The sequence below is a fragment of the Azolla caroliniana genome, unplaced genomic scaffold, assembly GCF_043228905.1.
Source record: "Azolla caroliniana isolate FFs.n. ecotype wild unplaced genomic scaffold, voAzoCaro1.0.p SCAF_3, whole genome shotgun sequence".
Lineage (NCBI taxonomy): Eukaryota > Viridiplantae > Streptophyta > Polypodiopsida > Salviniales > Salviniaceae > Azolla > Azolla caroliniana.
Window position 1 is genome coordinate 16,171,903 of NW_028230438.1, and position 14,775 is coordinate 16,186,677.

The 14,775-nt window shown below is 44.0% G+C and overlaps 1 protein-coding gene across 2 annotated transcripts in view; it reads right to left on the bottom strand.

Moving 5' to 3' along the window:
* Nucleotides 1-10,173: 10,173 nt before the first annotated feature.
* Nucleotides 10,174-14,775, bottom strand: part of LOC147866322 (uncharacterized) — a 20,292-nt gene continuing 15,690 nt past the window's right edge. For both annotated transcript variants that reach the window (XM_087316690.1, XM_087316691.1), the window contains exons 17-18: nt 11,241-11,306; nt 10,174-10,497 (exon numbers count right to left, since the gene is read on the bottom strand). In XM_087316690.1, the coding sequence (XP_087172816.1) occupies nt 10,429-10,497; nt 11,241-11,306 (135 nt within the window). In that variant the 3' untranslated portion in view covers nt 10,174-10,428. The remainder of the gene's footprint in view (nt 10,498-11,240; nt 11,307-14,775) is intronic.

Here is a 14,775-nt window from a genome sequence, read left to right on the forward strand (position 1 = left end):
CGAGACACGAAGCAAACTCAATGAAACAAAGCACCCCGAGATCGGACGAGGTGTGGTACGTAGACTCTGACGCGTCAAACCACATGACGAGCCATAAGGAGTGGTTCTCGTACCTTGAAAAACCAATACAACCTGGAGTAGTCGCAACAGGAGACGACGCTCCGCATCCGATCGCAAATGTCGGAGAAGTTCCCCTTAGCCATGTCGGGCAGAAAGGGAAACTCATGAACGTGCTGCACGTCCCGACAATCACGAAAAACTTGGTCTCGGTCAGACAGATCGTCGACCAAGGGATGGAGGTTCGGTTTACACACCTCGGGTGCTTCATTGAGGAAGAAGGCCGTGTGATTGCGCAAGGGCGCAGAGATGGGAGGATGTTCATCCTAGACTCCACTATCGGCGGCACCGCAATGTTCACGAAGGGACAAAAAACCGAGTCGGACATCGACTTGTGGCACAAGCGGATAGGCCACGTCAACCACCAACGGCTTCAAGATCTACAATCGAAACAGGTAGTGTTCGAATTACCCAAATTTAGTGGCCGAAAGGCACAAATTTGTGAAGCCTGCCAGCTCAGGAAGCAACACCGACTTCCTTTCCCAAACGAACAAAAACGGAGCCGGAACAACCTCGACCTTATACACTCGGATGTATGGGGGCCGGCACAAAACGTTAGTCTTGGCGGGAGCCGATATTTCATCTCCTTCATCGACGACCACACGCGGCACATGTGGATCTACCTCATTGAGAGGAAGAGCGAAGTCTTCGACTGTTTCCGGGACCTCAAAGGGTTCGTGGAAACGGAAACGGGACGAAAGATCAAGTGTCTGCGGTCGGATGGCGGGAAAGAGTACTTTTCCGGTCAATTCAACGGTTACCTACAACAAATGGGAATTCGCCGCGAATTTAGTTGTAGATACACGCCGGAGCAAAACGGCATGGCCGAGAGAAAGAATCGGTCAGTTGTGGAAGCGGCACGGGCAATGCTGGAGGAGAAGAGCTTGCCCAAGTTCTACTGGGCCGAGGCGGTAAGAACCGCGGTATACATCCAGAACCGGATCGGAGACAAGGTGTCGGCGCACGAGCTATACTTCGGAACGAAGCCGAACTTATGACACTTGAGGGTGTTCGGTAGCATTGCGTATGTGCATATACCGAAGGAGAAAAGGAGGAAGCTGGACGCAAAGGCCGAGAAATGCATCTTGGTCGGTTACTCGAACGAGCAGAAGGGTTATAAGTGCTATAACCCTCGCACCAAACAAGCACGTGTTAGCCGCGACGTTGTGTTTGACGAGTCCGCGTCCTAGTACCTGCCCCCGACTACGAACCCCGACTCCAATCCGAGCTCTGACGATGAGGTCAGTGAGGCTGAGATGCCTCCGGATGAGCCTGAAATCGAGACCCGTGAAGAGAGTCCGATTTCACTCCAGTTAAGTGGACCGATTGGACGGCTGAGTCGGTACGACCAGTCCGATAAAGAGTCGGTGAGTAGTGGAGACTCGGCCGTGCATTCCCCGCGCAAGAAGCCGAGGAGACGGCTTACACGCAAAGAGAAAGGGAAGAAGAAGGTGTCGGATTCCGGCACGGATAGGAACGAGTCAGACCGACGCGAGTCCGACTCTGAGGGAACCGGTGACGGGTCTTTAAAAGTGAAGTCCGTGTCGATCGAGAAGGCCTCGACATCGGCTAATGCGAGATTACGCCGATCTACCCGCCAGAGGAATCCTGTTTTGCGGTTCGGATACAACGAGTACATGGCGCATCATTATGCGTACATGACCCATGTAGTGGAAGTGCGTGAGCCGGAGAGCTACGCAGAAGCGGCTAAAGACGCGAATTGGCATGCCGCGATGGAGGAAGAGATGCACGCATTGGCGGAGAACGAGACCTAGGACCTGGTTGACGCACCAAGAGGGGTAAAACATATCAGGTGTAGGTGGGTGTACAAAGTCAAGTACAACACCGATGGCTCCGTCAACCGGTACAAGGCTCGGCTAGTGGCAAAGGGCTACGCGCAGAAACACGGCATCGACTACGATGAGACGTTTGCGCCGGTCGCGAAAATGATGACCGTCCGTGTTTTGCTCGCAGTAGCCGCGGCCAAGGGGTGGCACCTACATCAAATGGATGTAAAGAATGCGTTCCTGCAAGGTGACCTTGAGGAACAAGTGTACATGGCACAGCCCCCCGGATTTCCCTCCGGAACAAACTCCTCAGCAGTATGCCGACTAAAGAAGTCCCTTTACGGACTGAAGCAAGCCCCGTGTGCCTGGAACGCGAAGATCACGCAACAACTGCGTCAGATGGGCTTCGTCACGTCAACATCGGACTCTTCCCTGTTCATCCGGAAAGGTCGACTCGGACCGGTTAGTATTCTACTATATGTCGATGACTTGGTCATCACCGGCGCCGACCTAGGCGAAATCGACCGCGTGAAGCTCCAGCTTGCGGCATCGTTCGACATGAAGGATCTGGGGGACCTTCATTACTTCCTCGGGATTGAAGTGATCCATACCCCCGAAGGCATATTGATCAGCCAACGTCATTACGTGTTGGGTATGCTCTTCAAACTCGGGATGGCCGAATGTAAGTCCGTCTCGACTCCTCTGGACAGAACCATCAAGCTTCGTCCCGATACGGGAGAGGTATGCGACCCGACGAGGTTCCGAAAAATTGTCGGAAGCCTCATATACTTGACCATCACCCGACCCGACCTCAGTTATCTGGTCGGGGTGATCAGTCAGTTCATGGCGCGACCTACCAAGGAGCACTTTCAGTGTGCGCAACGCGTACTGCGGTACGTAAGTGGCACTAAGGACCGAGGACTGCTATATCGGACCGGTGCAGTCGTGCAGTTAGTCGGCTACACCGATGTTGATTGGGCTGGCAACGCCGCCAATCGCCGATCCACGTCCGGATACGCGTTCTCCCTCGGGAGTGCCGCGATCGCGTGGAGCAGTAAGAAGCAGCCGACAGTTGCACTGTCGAGCACCGAAGCTGAGTACCGAGGAGCAGCTGTCGCGACATGCGAAGCCATATGGTTGAAGCGGCTACTTAAGGACCTGCAAGCGGAGGTGTCAGATCCGACGACGATCTACTGCAACAACCTCAGCAGCATCCAGTTCGCGAAGAACCCCGTTTTCCACGCACGGACCAAGCACATTGAGGTGCACTACCATTTCGTCCGTGAGCGTGTCCTTTCCGGTGAAGTCGAACTTCAGTACGTGCCGACGGATCGGCAGACTGCCGACATCTTCACAAAGCCTCTTCGTCTGGACAAGTTGCGGCAATTCTCAGGTGCGCTCGGGTTGCGTCACCTCGATGTGCCGAACTTGAGGGGGAGAACAGTCCCGAACGACCAAGCAAGGCAGCAGGAAAGGAGCGGAGACCGCGACACCGAGTCGGTTGTCCGCAACACCGAGTCGGTTGACGAGTTCGACTTCGGATCGGCTGAAGAAGCCGAGGGCGGACCCGCGGAAAAGTCTGGAAGTGGACAGAAGGGGAGCAGCCGAAGGAGAGAGCCGAAGCCAACCACGCATGGGGGAGATGACGCCATCGAGGGCGAGAAGACTGAAGACAAGTTGGAGACAGCCAACTCGGACGAGAGCAAAAACCGATCAGAGGTAGCCGAGTCGGTTCGGATGTTTGATTTAGACACGTTGAATCAACTGAGGCCCAAGCGGAAGAAAAGGCAGCAGAAGAAGTGTCGACACCGCAACAGCAGAAGAGCTGATAAGGGCCACATGAGCAGAAAACCCGACCGGAAGGGTCGAAGCGCGTGGAATCGAACAGGTTGAGGAGCGCGAGCGAGGCGTGAAGCCAGGAGGAACCGGAGCTGTGAAGATCCCGAAGAGCCTCAAGTTGAGCTTGAGGGGGAGTGTTGAGAGACAAGCTCAACATCAGTCGGATCAGCTGAAGAAGCCGAGGACCGGATCGGTTGGGACCGATCGGTTAGGCCGTTAGGAAAGATATTCCGTGAGGAATATATTTGGGAGTTAGTGTAAGAGCTCTTAATGAGCATTGAAGTATTGTCAGTACTTTGGTCAGTCCTCCTAGGACTTGTACAAAGTGTTCATTGAACACATATATGTTAGTTGTTGTTTTTTCCTAGAGAAAAATATACACACATTTTTTGGTGTCCTCTCTCTCACTCTCTCGGTCTCTCCCGCGTATACTGTGTAAGCTCAAGCTCTCCATTAAACCTGAGTGTTCTTCCTTCTATTCTGTCTTTATACTTGCTTCTGCACGCTACTTTCTACAATGCGCACAAAGGATATTGCACTATGTCCGCAACACTAAGGATAGAGTGCTACTATATCAAATCGGTGTTGTTGAACAGCTCGTCGGCTACTCGAATTCCAATTCAGTAGGAAACGTCGGTGATCGAAGATCCACATCTCGGTTCATTTACTCGCTTGGGAGTGCCACGATCGCCTGGAGCAGCAAAAGGCAATCGACAGTTGCATTGTCGAGCACGAAGGCGGAGTATCGAGGAGCTGCTATCGCGACATGCGAAGCCATTTGGCTCAAGAGGCTACTCAAGGATCTGCATGTGGAGGTGTCCACTCCGACAACGATCTACAGCGACAACCTCAACAGCATCCAACTTGCAAAAAAACTCATCTTCCACGCCCGGACCAAGTACATTGAGGTGCACTACCATTTTGTTCGCGAGCGTGTCCTATTTAGTGAAGTCGAACTAGCGTATGTTCTGACGAATCGGCAAATTGCCGACATCTTCACCAAGCCTCTTGGTCTCGACAAGTTGCGGCAATTCTCGGGTGCGCTTGGTTTGCGGCACCTCGACATGCCGAACTTGAGGGGGAGAAAAGACCAGGAAAGGGAGCAGGAAAGGAGCAGAAGTGACCGCGAAGCTGATTCGGATGAAGAATTCGATTTCGGGTCGGCCGAAAAAGCCAAAGGCGGAAACAAGGGCAACAACCGAAGGGAAGAGCCGGAGTCAGTCGAACACGAGGGAGTTGAAGCCAAGAAGGATGAGAAGGCCAAGACCAAGACTTGGTCTGATGTGGTTAAGGGCCTGAAGACGAATTGGAGACAGCCGATTCGATTCGAATGTTCGATTCCAAGACTCTGAATCAACTGAAGGCCAAGTGGAGGAAAGGGCCGCGGAAGAGGCGCCAACACCACGATAGCAAGGGAGGTGAGAAAGGCTGCACGAGGAGACAAGCCGACCGAAAGGGTCGAGGCGCATGGAATCGAACGAGTCCAAGAGCGCGAGCGAGGTGTGAAGCCAGGAGAAGCCGGAACAAAGATCCGGAAGAGCAGGCGGAACCTCAAGTTGAGCTTGAGGGGGAGTGTTAAGACACAAGCTCAACATTGGGTGCGTAAACCAATGTGTAGATTGGGTGCGTAAATCGGATGTGCAACGAGAGGTCGTAGCGGTGCGTAAACCGGGAGGCCGTTCCGTTCGATAGATGTTCCGTAGAGGAATATATTTTGGGAGTTAGTGTAGAGGCTCATTATGAGCATTGAAGTACGTGTCAATAATTCTGTCAGTCCATATGGACTTGTATAAAAGTGCTCTCTAAGCACATTCTATGTACAGAGTTTTAGAGTATTGTTTTGGATTAGAGTTTTCTGTGTTTTGCTCTCTCTGTCTCTCACGTGTACACTATGTTGATTAAGCTTTCCATTAAACCTTCTTTGTTACCCAGCTGTGTCTGTTAAGCTTCTGCGCGTATTCTTTTACATTACTCCTACAAATGTGCAATAGTACCGGATTACTTATTGCAAATGGTATTTCCTTATGGCCCAACACTAATGGTTTTACATGTAGAAAACACAATGGAAATAGTGTGATTGACTATGTGCTACTTTCCCAAGGTATTTTGGATCGTATACATAAATTCTCACTTGGTGAATGGACACCGGAATCCAATCATAGGCATTTATGTATTGATCTGAAATGTATGCATATGTTTGATTGTGAGAAGGTTATGGAAGATAATAAACAACCACACTTGAGCATGAACCTTAAGCGAGCGCCCATGTATTCTAAGATGGTTGACGATATGTTACAAATGACAAAGATACAACATGGTGCCACTTAACTCTTCAAGACTTGTCTATGCATTGTAAGAATTTATATGAGTTATCTCTTGCTAGAAAGATGATGTGTTATGGTTCTCTTTCACATATGTCTCCCTTCTTTACAATTGAAGATATATGCATAGGACTTAAGAAATTGGCCTCTCTAAAGGCAAGTGATCTTCAACGTATAAAGGCTGAAATGCTCAAATGGACGGGAAAGGAAGCACATGTATGGATAAGCGATATGTTTAATGATACATTGCAACATGGTATGACGTACGATTGGACTACAAATTGGATCAAACCTTTACATAAAGGTGGAGATGTAAATAATGTAAACAATTATCGAACCATCATGGTTGGCTCATTAATGTAAAACCATTCGGATGTATAATGGAATCAAAGATACTTGTGTATGGGCTGAAGAAAATGGTAAGAGAGCTTATGGACAAGCTGGCTTTCGAAAACACCATAGCACCATTGATCACCTTGTCACCCTTCGAGTATTAATGGAGGAAAGTCGTCTTAGAGGTAAAGGTTTAAATTGTTGCTTTGTACACTTCAAGAAAGCTTTTGATATAGTACCTCATGAGCATCTTTGGAGGCGAATGGAAGAACTTGAGGTGCCAAGTGAATATATGCTTGTAGTTTCCCGATTTTATGAGAAGGTTTATGTTGTGTGCGTATGAGAGATAAACTTTCAGATTTTTTCAAAAGCACTATTGGTGTTAAGCAAGGATGCCCACTCTCACCAACACTATTTGGTCTATGCATTGATGAATTGGAAGAAATGGTTACCAAGTTTGCAAAGGAAGAATGTGTTGAAGAAGTTGCCATTGGGAATGTGATTATGCTTTTGCTATATGCAAATGATGTAGTGCTTTTTGCAAATACTTTAGGAGATGCACAAAAGCTTATGAAGGCATTGGAAAAACTTTGCATGCATACTAAATTAATTGTCAATAGCACTAAAACAAAGATTATGCTTGTGAAGAGCCAAAAAAGAGATAAACCATGCATTATGTACAACAATGAGCCACTTGAATGTGTGGAAAGCTTCAAATATCTTGGCCTTGAAGTTCCTTCAAATCATAGATGGAATGAATGTGCTACAAGCCGCTTAGAGGCGGGTAAGCGATTATACTATGCATTTGAGAACACATGCAATCTTGGAGATATTAAGTGTTGGGTCCTCAAGAAATATCTTTTCGACACTTTGGTGACACCGATTCTTCTCTATGGGGTGGAAGTATGGGGCAGTAGCATCCCTAAATCTATGTGGAAAGATTTTGAAATGTCCAAAAACATTTTCTTACAAAGTTTCTACAAGTTAAGAAACAAACGCCCTACACCCTCCTCCTTGAGATGGGATTGCTTCCCATTGAGATCATGGCCATGGAAAGGGTTGTTGAAAACATGCTTAAGGTTCAAAAAAGTCCCTTACATCGACTTCCTAGAATTGAATGGGAAGCAAGCAAAAAGATCCAAAAGACGCATAAAAGCAAAATTTTGTGTTCCGGTTGGATGCAAGATATAGAAAAATTGTTTGGTAGATAGGATGCGAGACACTTACTTCATGATGCATCACTAGATTCCTCTGTAAATGAGGCCTTCTTGCAACGCCAATGTATCATGACATGGGACAAATGTGGAGGCTCACGCTTCACACATTATACTACACATGTTGCACCTAACTACAAAACCATATTCTTTGCAGAACGGGGAAATCGTACACATCGATACATGTTAGAGCCCATACCGTTATTTGCCATTCGAACCATTGCTTCCATGCGACTTAGCTCACATGCATTGCAATGTGAGATAGTGCGTTGGGGCACAAGTGATGAGAGTGGTTGGCTATGCACACTTTGCCCTAAACAAGTTCGCGAATTTGAGTATCACACTTTGATACAATGCTCTGCCTTTGATCATATTCGACCATGCTTTCCACATCTCTTCAGCCGAGCCCAATCCTTGCATGAATTCCTCTCACAACCACAATGTGCACTCTCGATTGCAACATTCATTGGTAAAGTTCTTGAACATCGAGAGTCACTACTCACTTTCACACATATCACGTGAAATGTAATATTTTTGGTCTCACAGGTCATATTTAACCTCCGAAGACAATAATATAATCTATCTATTGCAAGCTTCCATTGATATTTGTCTACCTTGTTCTTTCACATACACCTTGTGTATTATCTTTATAGACAAGATTATCATATTCTTTACGAACTCAAGATGACCCATCTCCAACAGATCTTTCTAGGATTCCAAGATAACTCATTTTTTCCAATCATTATCTAGATTTAGAAGCTCAAACCAAGGTACACCAAGGACAATTGGATGTTAAGGCTATGGATTAAATAAAATGAAATCACATATGTTAGGTCACCAAGAACTACATGAAATGACTCAGACTTGGTAGTTATGCCTCTAGAAGCAATAGGTTATCCATCAATGATTGTGATAGATGCTAGATACCACAATGTTTTCAAGTCAATTTTATGTGTCAAGACAAATTTTCAATCCATGAAGCAAAAGTTGGATCTGGAGGTACTTCGTTCAACTTTTGCCACAAAACCCCTACTAACTTTATTTGACAAAACGGAACCACTTAGTACTAGCACTCACTTAGTTAGCTTGATGTCTAGGTTAATGACATGTTTGAGGCCACCACATATATATAGACAGTTTGCTTGATGTCACTAGTTTTCAACTTCGCAAGGGGCATCAAACTCATGTTGGTTGAAGTCAAGCATGATGGGAGCTAAAAAGAGGACAAGAGCTTCCTTCTCGTTAGGGTTTTAATCAACAATCTCATAAACCTACTTGAAGGTGAGTGATCCCTATAGACCTCAAAAAACATAATAGTGGATGATCTTGTCAATCTCCTCTTGGAAATTAAGATGATAAGCTTTGTTAATAGGCATGGAGAGTTTAAATTAACCATATAAGAATCTTTTCATGTATTACCCAACCAACACGTTGGTAGTGGGATCATAACCCATCTCCGTTGGACATGTCCAATATCATCCATTCATTCATTCAATGGCATATCTTTCCGTTAAGTTCTCAATAAAGCTAATATAAGTAAATGTATTTTAAAAACATTAGGATGGTATGGGTATTGCTGGTAATTCCTTAAAAGTTTTAACACCATCTTTATTATTGATTTATCAACATTGTTATAATACATCATTGAAACTCCTTGAGAGTCAGGATTTTGGATATATGAACTAGTAAATGCATGCACACCAAGATATCTACACACATGGTCATATATATGCTCACACACATTTAGAGATCCATTTTCTTCACCCTACCCCTATACCACATTTAAAACACTCATATGTTGTGAGCTACATACTTCTCGATGTTTCCTAAGTGATGACAAAGTTTCAGACAAGAGACTTTCATTTTCAATTTTTTGTCAACACAATGTTGTTCTATTTAGTATACCTAACACCCAAGCAACACTTTTTTACATTTCACAAAATACTCTTAGTTAGTTACATTAATTAATGATTCGTTAATTGTTCTACATTCTTAGTTCTATGTAGATATCAGCAATTACTTACATGATTCACAATTAACCAATCAATTAGTATTTAAGTCAACATTGATGAAGCCCTGTTGACAAAGAAAGCATGAAGTCAACATTGATGAAATCAACGATCTGGTAATATTCTGATATCTCGTAAACCATACACAATCCATGATGGTTAAGGCATTTTTGCATTACGCAACAACTCATGACCTCTGCAATGTGGCAAGGTGTGGCTGAAGTAGTACATTAGCATCTTTCATGAATCCATTCTACAAATGTCAGCTAAAAGCTATATATTTTCAATGTAATGATAACTCTCATTAAGGATACCAATTTGGGAGGAAATGTTACAAATCAAATTCATTTGATATCTATCTATATATATATATGCTACATATGTTCAATGCAATAAAAAATCTCATTTCAGATAGCTGTATGCGAGGAAATGTTTTCCACGTGTACATAGATAAATGTAAAGATAATATATCATGACAAATCAATCCATGCAAGCATTTGACCCATGTATATATGTTTTATATACTCATGCTGAATAAGAGTGGTGAGGATAGTTTACCGTAATAATTGCTTAGCATTGAGACAGACAAATGCTTGGGATGCTCGGGTATTACACGTGAAGGGTCACCATCCCTTCACACAACTCTACACTTCTTACCCAACATGGGCATAAATTAAAAATCCTCCGAATAGAAAGTTACCAAACAATATTATATGTTTTTGTGTGTTGTCAAATTTGGAGGGAAAAAGACACGCACAAAGCATGTATTGATGATACAATTATTGCACAGAATATGTAGATCATATCTTTAGTTGCTCTCGATAAAAGAGAGGACAGCATCGGTATGCATAGAGAAGAGTTGTGTATCCACAAAAAGCTGTGTTTGTATTTACATATGATTTGTTAGAAGATGAAGTCATAAAAACACTGATGGAAGAAGCGTTAAACCAAATGAAGCATAAAAATCATTACAAATGTGTATCTATAGACATATATTACTTATACATGTATATATACATACATATATACATATACATTTAATATGTCTTTTTATTCATACATATAATTATGCATACATGTATGCATATGCAATAAGGACATGGACAGACGGACACATGGACAGGGACACACAAACATGGCCACATGGCCACATTGACATGGACACGGGCACGCGGGCATGCGGATATGAACACACGGATAATGGTCATGGACATATGGACATACAGACATGGACATATGCTGGACATACGGACATACGGACAAATGGACAGGGACATGGACGTGGACGTGGACACACAGAAATGGCCACATGGCCACACCGAATGACACAGGCATGCAGACACATGGACATGGACACACATGGATAATGGTCATGGACATATGGACATACAGACATGGACATATGATGGACATACAGACGGACGTGGACATGGACACGGACATGGACATGGACACGGACATGGACATGGACACGGACATGGACACGGACATGGACACGGACATGGACATGTACATCTGTATCCGTGTATGTAGCATATATAAGTACATACATGAAAATTATGCATCATATTCTAATCGATTAAGTTCATAACCAGGAAAACAAGCCTAAAACTAACTCACCTTCATAAAAGAGTGATCTTTTCTTTCAAAGTCCTCCACAAAGCTATCCTTCAAAAGCAATGAAACCTGAAGAAAGAAAAGGATAAATCACATCAAAATTAGAAGATCAGAGAAATGGCATCAATTGGTTTTAGCTTGAAACTTACAAGGACAACATAAATAGATTAGCAACATAAATGTTTCCCTACACAACATTCACATATACATTTTGAGGTCTATTAGACAAGCGAAGTGCAAAACTTGTGATGTTGGCAATGCTCTCATCCTCATTAGTTCTTGAAAGCTACTACAACCTTGTAGGAATTCCTGAAAATCATTCCTAATTGCTCCAAATGTGATATATCCTGACATGTTCTTCTATTTCTGACACAAGGAGGCAGCAGATATGGGTCACATTCTCTTTTTCTGCTTGGCGTGCAGCCAACTCCCAGTTTCTATTTTCAATGTGTATGAAGATCTGCACATCAACGTGATAGCATATCTCTATATTATTTAATATTTTCTGATTTATGTTGAAGTTTTGCAATCTCGTTTTCGGAACTGTACTACAACTAATAGAATATTTTGTACTTTGAATGGGATCCTTGGCCAAGATTCCAGAAGCATTGGAGGAAGACAAAGGGGCTGAGTAGTGGTCATGACGTATGGGGCAAAATGAAGTCTATGTATGAGTCAAACACTGCAGTGAATCAAGTTTACTTGATGAGAAGCCTCATCACTGCATGACTTGGAGATGCCAAGTCTGCATTTTAACACATTTCCACATTCAATAGTCTACTCAATCAACTTCAAGATGTAGAATTGCAAATTCTCGACGACAAAATGAAGGCAATCTTCTTACTCATGGCGTTCCTTGAAAGATGGGAGGCGGTTGTAGTCTCACTCTCAAATAGTACAAGCCTAACATTTGATGGAGTTAAGAGGAGCAACCCTTAATGAAGAGATTCGTTGAAAAGCAAGTGTGACGTCTTCTAGTTCTACCAACATAACGAGAGGGAGAGCTGCAAAAAAGAATGTCTTGATGCAAAGGTCCAAAAGCAAATGCAAAGGGAAAGAAAGAAGAAAGAAAGAAAGATATATTAACGTCTTTTAAGAGGCCATTTTGGCCTATAAGACCAAATAAGAGATTACATCTTAAGTGTTTTCTCATCTTTGAGAACAAATCAAAATAAAGTAAATATTACACAGTAAATATAAAAGTAAATAAGATGAAAAGAAAAGAAACCAGAGAATCTGGTTTTTGGCACATGTGAGATTCTCAAGTTAGGTATATTGTAGCTTTTGTCTTCGAAAGATCTCTATCATAGGTCGATCCAGAATGGAAATGTCTCCGAAGCGAGGGAAGCACCTACGATGGTGGGAGATAATGGCTTTTATCTGTCGATGACAAGGGTGTCGAGGTCGTGCTCCATGGGGCCGGGGCCTACGTGCCGGCAAATTGCCATTGCCCGATCAATTGTAACCCCTTTGTTATATCCAGGTTTGGATCCCATTTCTTTATCCGGGGGTTGACTTCTAGCATTAGGAGTGATGGAGCTAAAGAAAGTTGTGATTGTTCTTTGTGGATGAGCTTGTGTGGCTGTATTCTTCAACAACTTTTCCCGATGTCTATTGAGCTCGAGCAAGAAAAGTCCTAGGCATCATTGGTCCTCATATTCCATTACCTTGCGTAGTGGGCCAAAGCCTTGTTTAAACAGGCAATGGTATCTCCCTCTTATTTCATAAAAGACACTACAATGACAAACATAGTGTTCTTCAGATTCCACTCCTTGATGACACAATTGGCAAATTCTCTCTTCTAGAGGTAGTCATGTATATCTGCCTACCTCAATCTGTAGCTGATGTGATGAAGTTCGCAGCTGCCCTATTACACTACGCAACACATAGGATAGATGTATGTCCATATAAGGTGGCCTGATGACAAATCCATCCTCCGATGTATGTAAGAAGTGTGTCTTATAGTGGGCCATCTTTGTACCAAGTGGTATTTTGGGGCTGATCCATGTTATCTTGTTTTCTAAGTAAATAATATCCGTTCGGATCACTCTATTCTTTTCCACTTTGGTCATATTGAGATGGGGACAGTCCAAGCTATATTGGAACGGGGGTAGTGCATTTATACTCATGCCATGTGACTCGAACCATTGCTGCATTTCAGCATACCAACAATGAGTGTCTCCATTTTCAGCCAGTTGTCTTGATGACATAAGTGCCAACCTTGGGTACCTTCGTTTAGGGAGCTCCCAAAGACGTTGGATAAATGTCACTGATCGGAACAACGCCTCGGTTATTATAGGTGCTGCTCCCATCTCTGCCCGGATTATATCGTGGGGCACCGATGCTTTGCTCCTTATCATGTGAGCAATCATTGACACTAAAGGTCTCTCTAAATCTTTCCAATGATTTGCCTTGTTAAGACTCGGTCCCCATGTCTCTACTCCATAGAGAAGAGTTGGTGTGACAAGTGTATCAAATAACCATAGCTTAGTCCGTGGCTCTTGGAACTGCAAATGTGCACATTGTCTCTCGACAGCACCAAGGGCTGCATATGCACGAGAAAGTCGGCCACAAGCGGCCTCCTGTAAGGAGAACCTAGGTCCTGTAAAGGTTACTCCTAGGTATGTGTAGGAGCGTTTGAATTCCACCTTTTCATCTCCCATGAAGAATTCTGGTTCTGATCTTGTTACCCATGTTTGAGTGGTGTTAAACACCATCACTTTAGTTTTATTCATGTTGATTGACAAACCTTTGTCCGTACAAAATAGTTTTAAGGCATTTAGATGTCTTTGTAGTCCCTCCAGAGAGTCAGAAATCAGCACAATATCATCAGCATATAGTAATATTTGTATAGCTATACCTACTAGGTGTGCTCCGGAACCCCCAAATCTCTCTATGCATTGTGATACCTCATCTATATAGAGACCGAACAGTGTGGGGGATAGTGGGCATCCTTGCTTCACGCCAATTGTGCTAGCCACCGCCTCTGACAAGCCCTTAGAAGACCGCACTTTTCCTGACACAAATTCATAGAGTGCATAGATTCCCCATTGCATATCTATTGGAACACCAAGGCCTTCTAGCAGCTGCATAAGCTGAGCACATGGCACAGTGTTAAAGGCTTTTCGGAAATCCACAAAGCAACAATAAATCCTCTTATTGTGGACTCTGCCCTCCTCAATAAGGGCCCAGAGGGTAATAGCATCGCATATGGAAAACCGAGGCCCTATGAACAGTACTCCTAAGTATATGTAGGATCATGTATATGCCAAATTTTCCTCTCTCAAGAAGAATTCTAGTTCTGATCTTGCTACCCATGCTTGAGTGGTGTTGAACAGCACCATTTTAGTTTTATCTATGTATACCAACAAACCTTTGCTCGATTAAAATACTTTTAAGGCATTTCGATGTCTTTGTAGACCTCCGGAGAGACCGAGATCAGCTGAAATATCGTCAGCATATAGTAATATTTGTATAGCTATACCTGCTGGGCATGCTCCCGAACTACCAAATTTCTCTATGTAATGTGATACCTCAT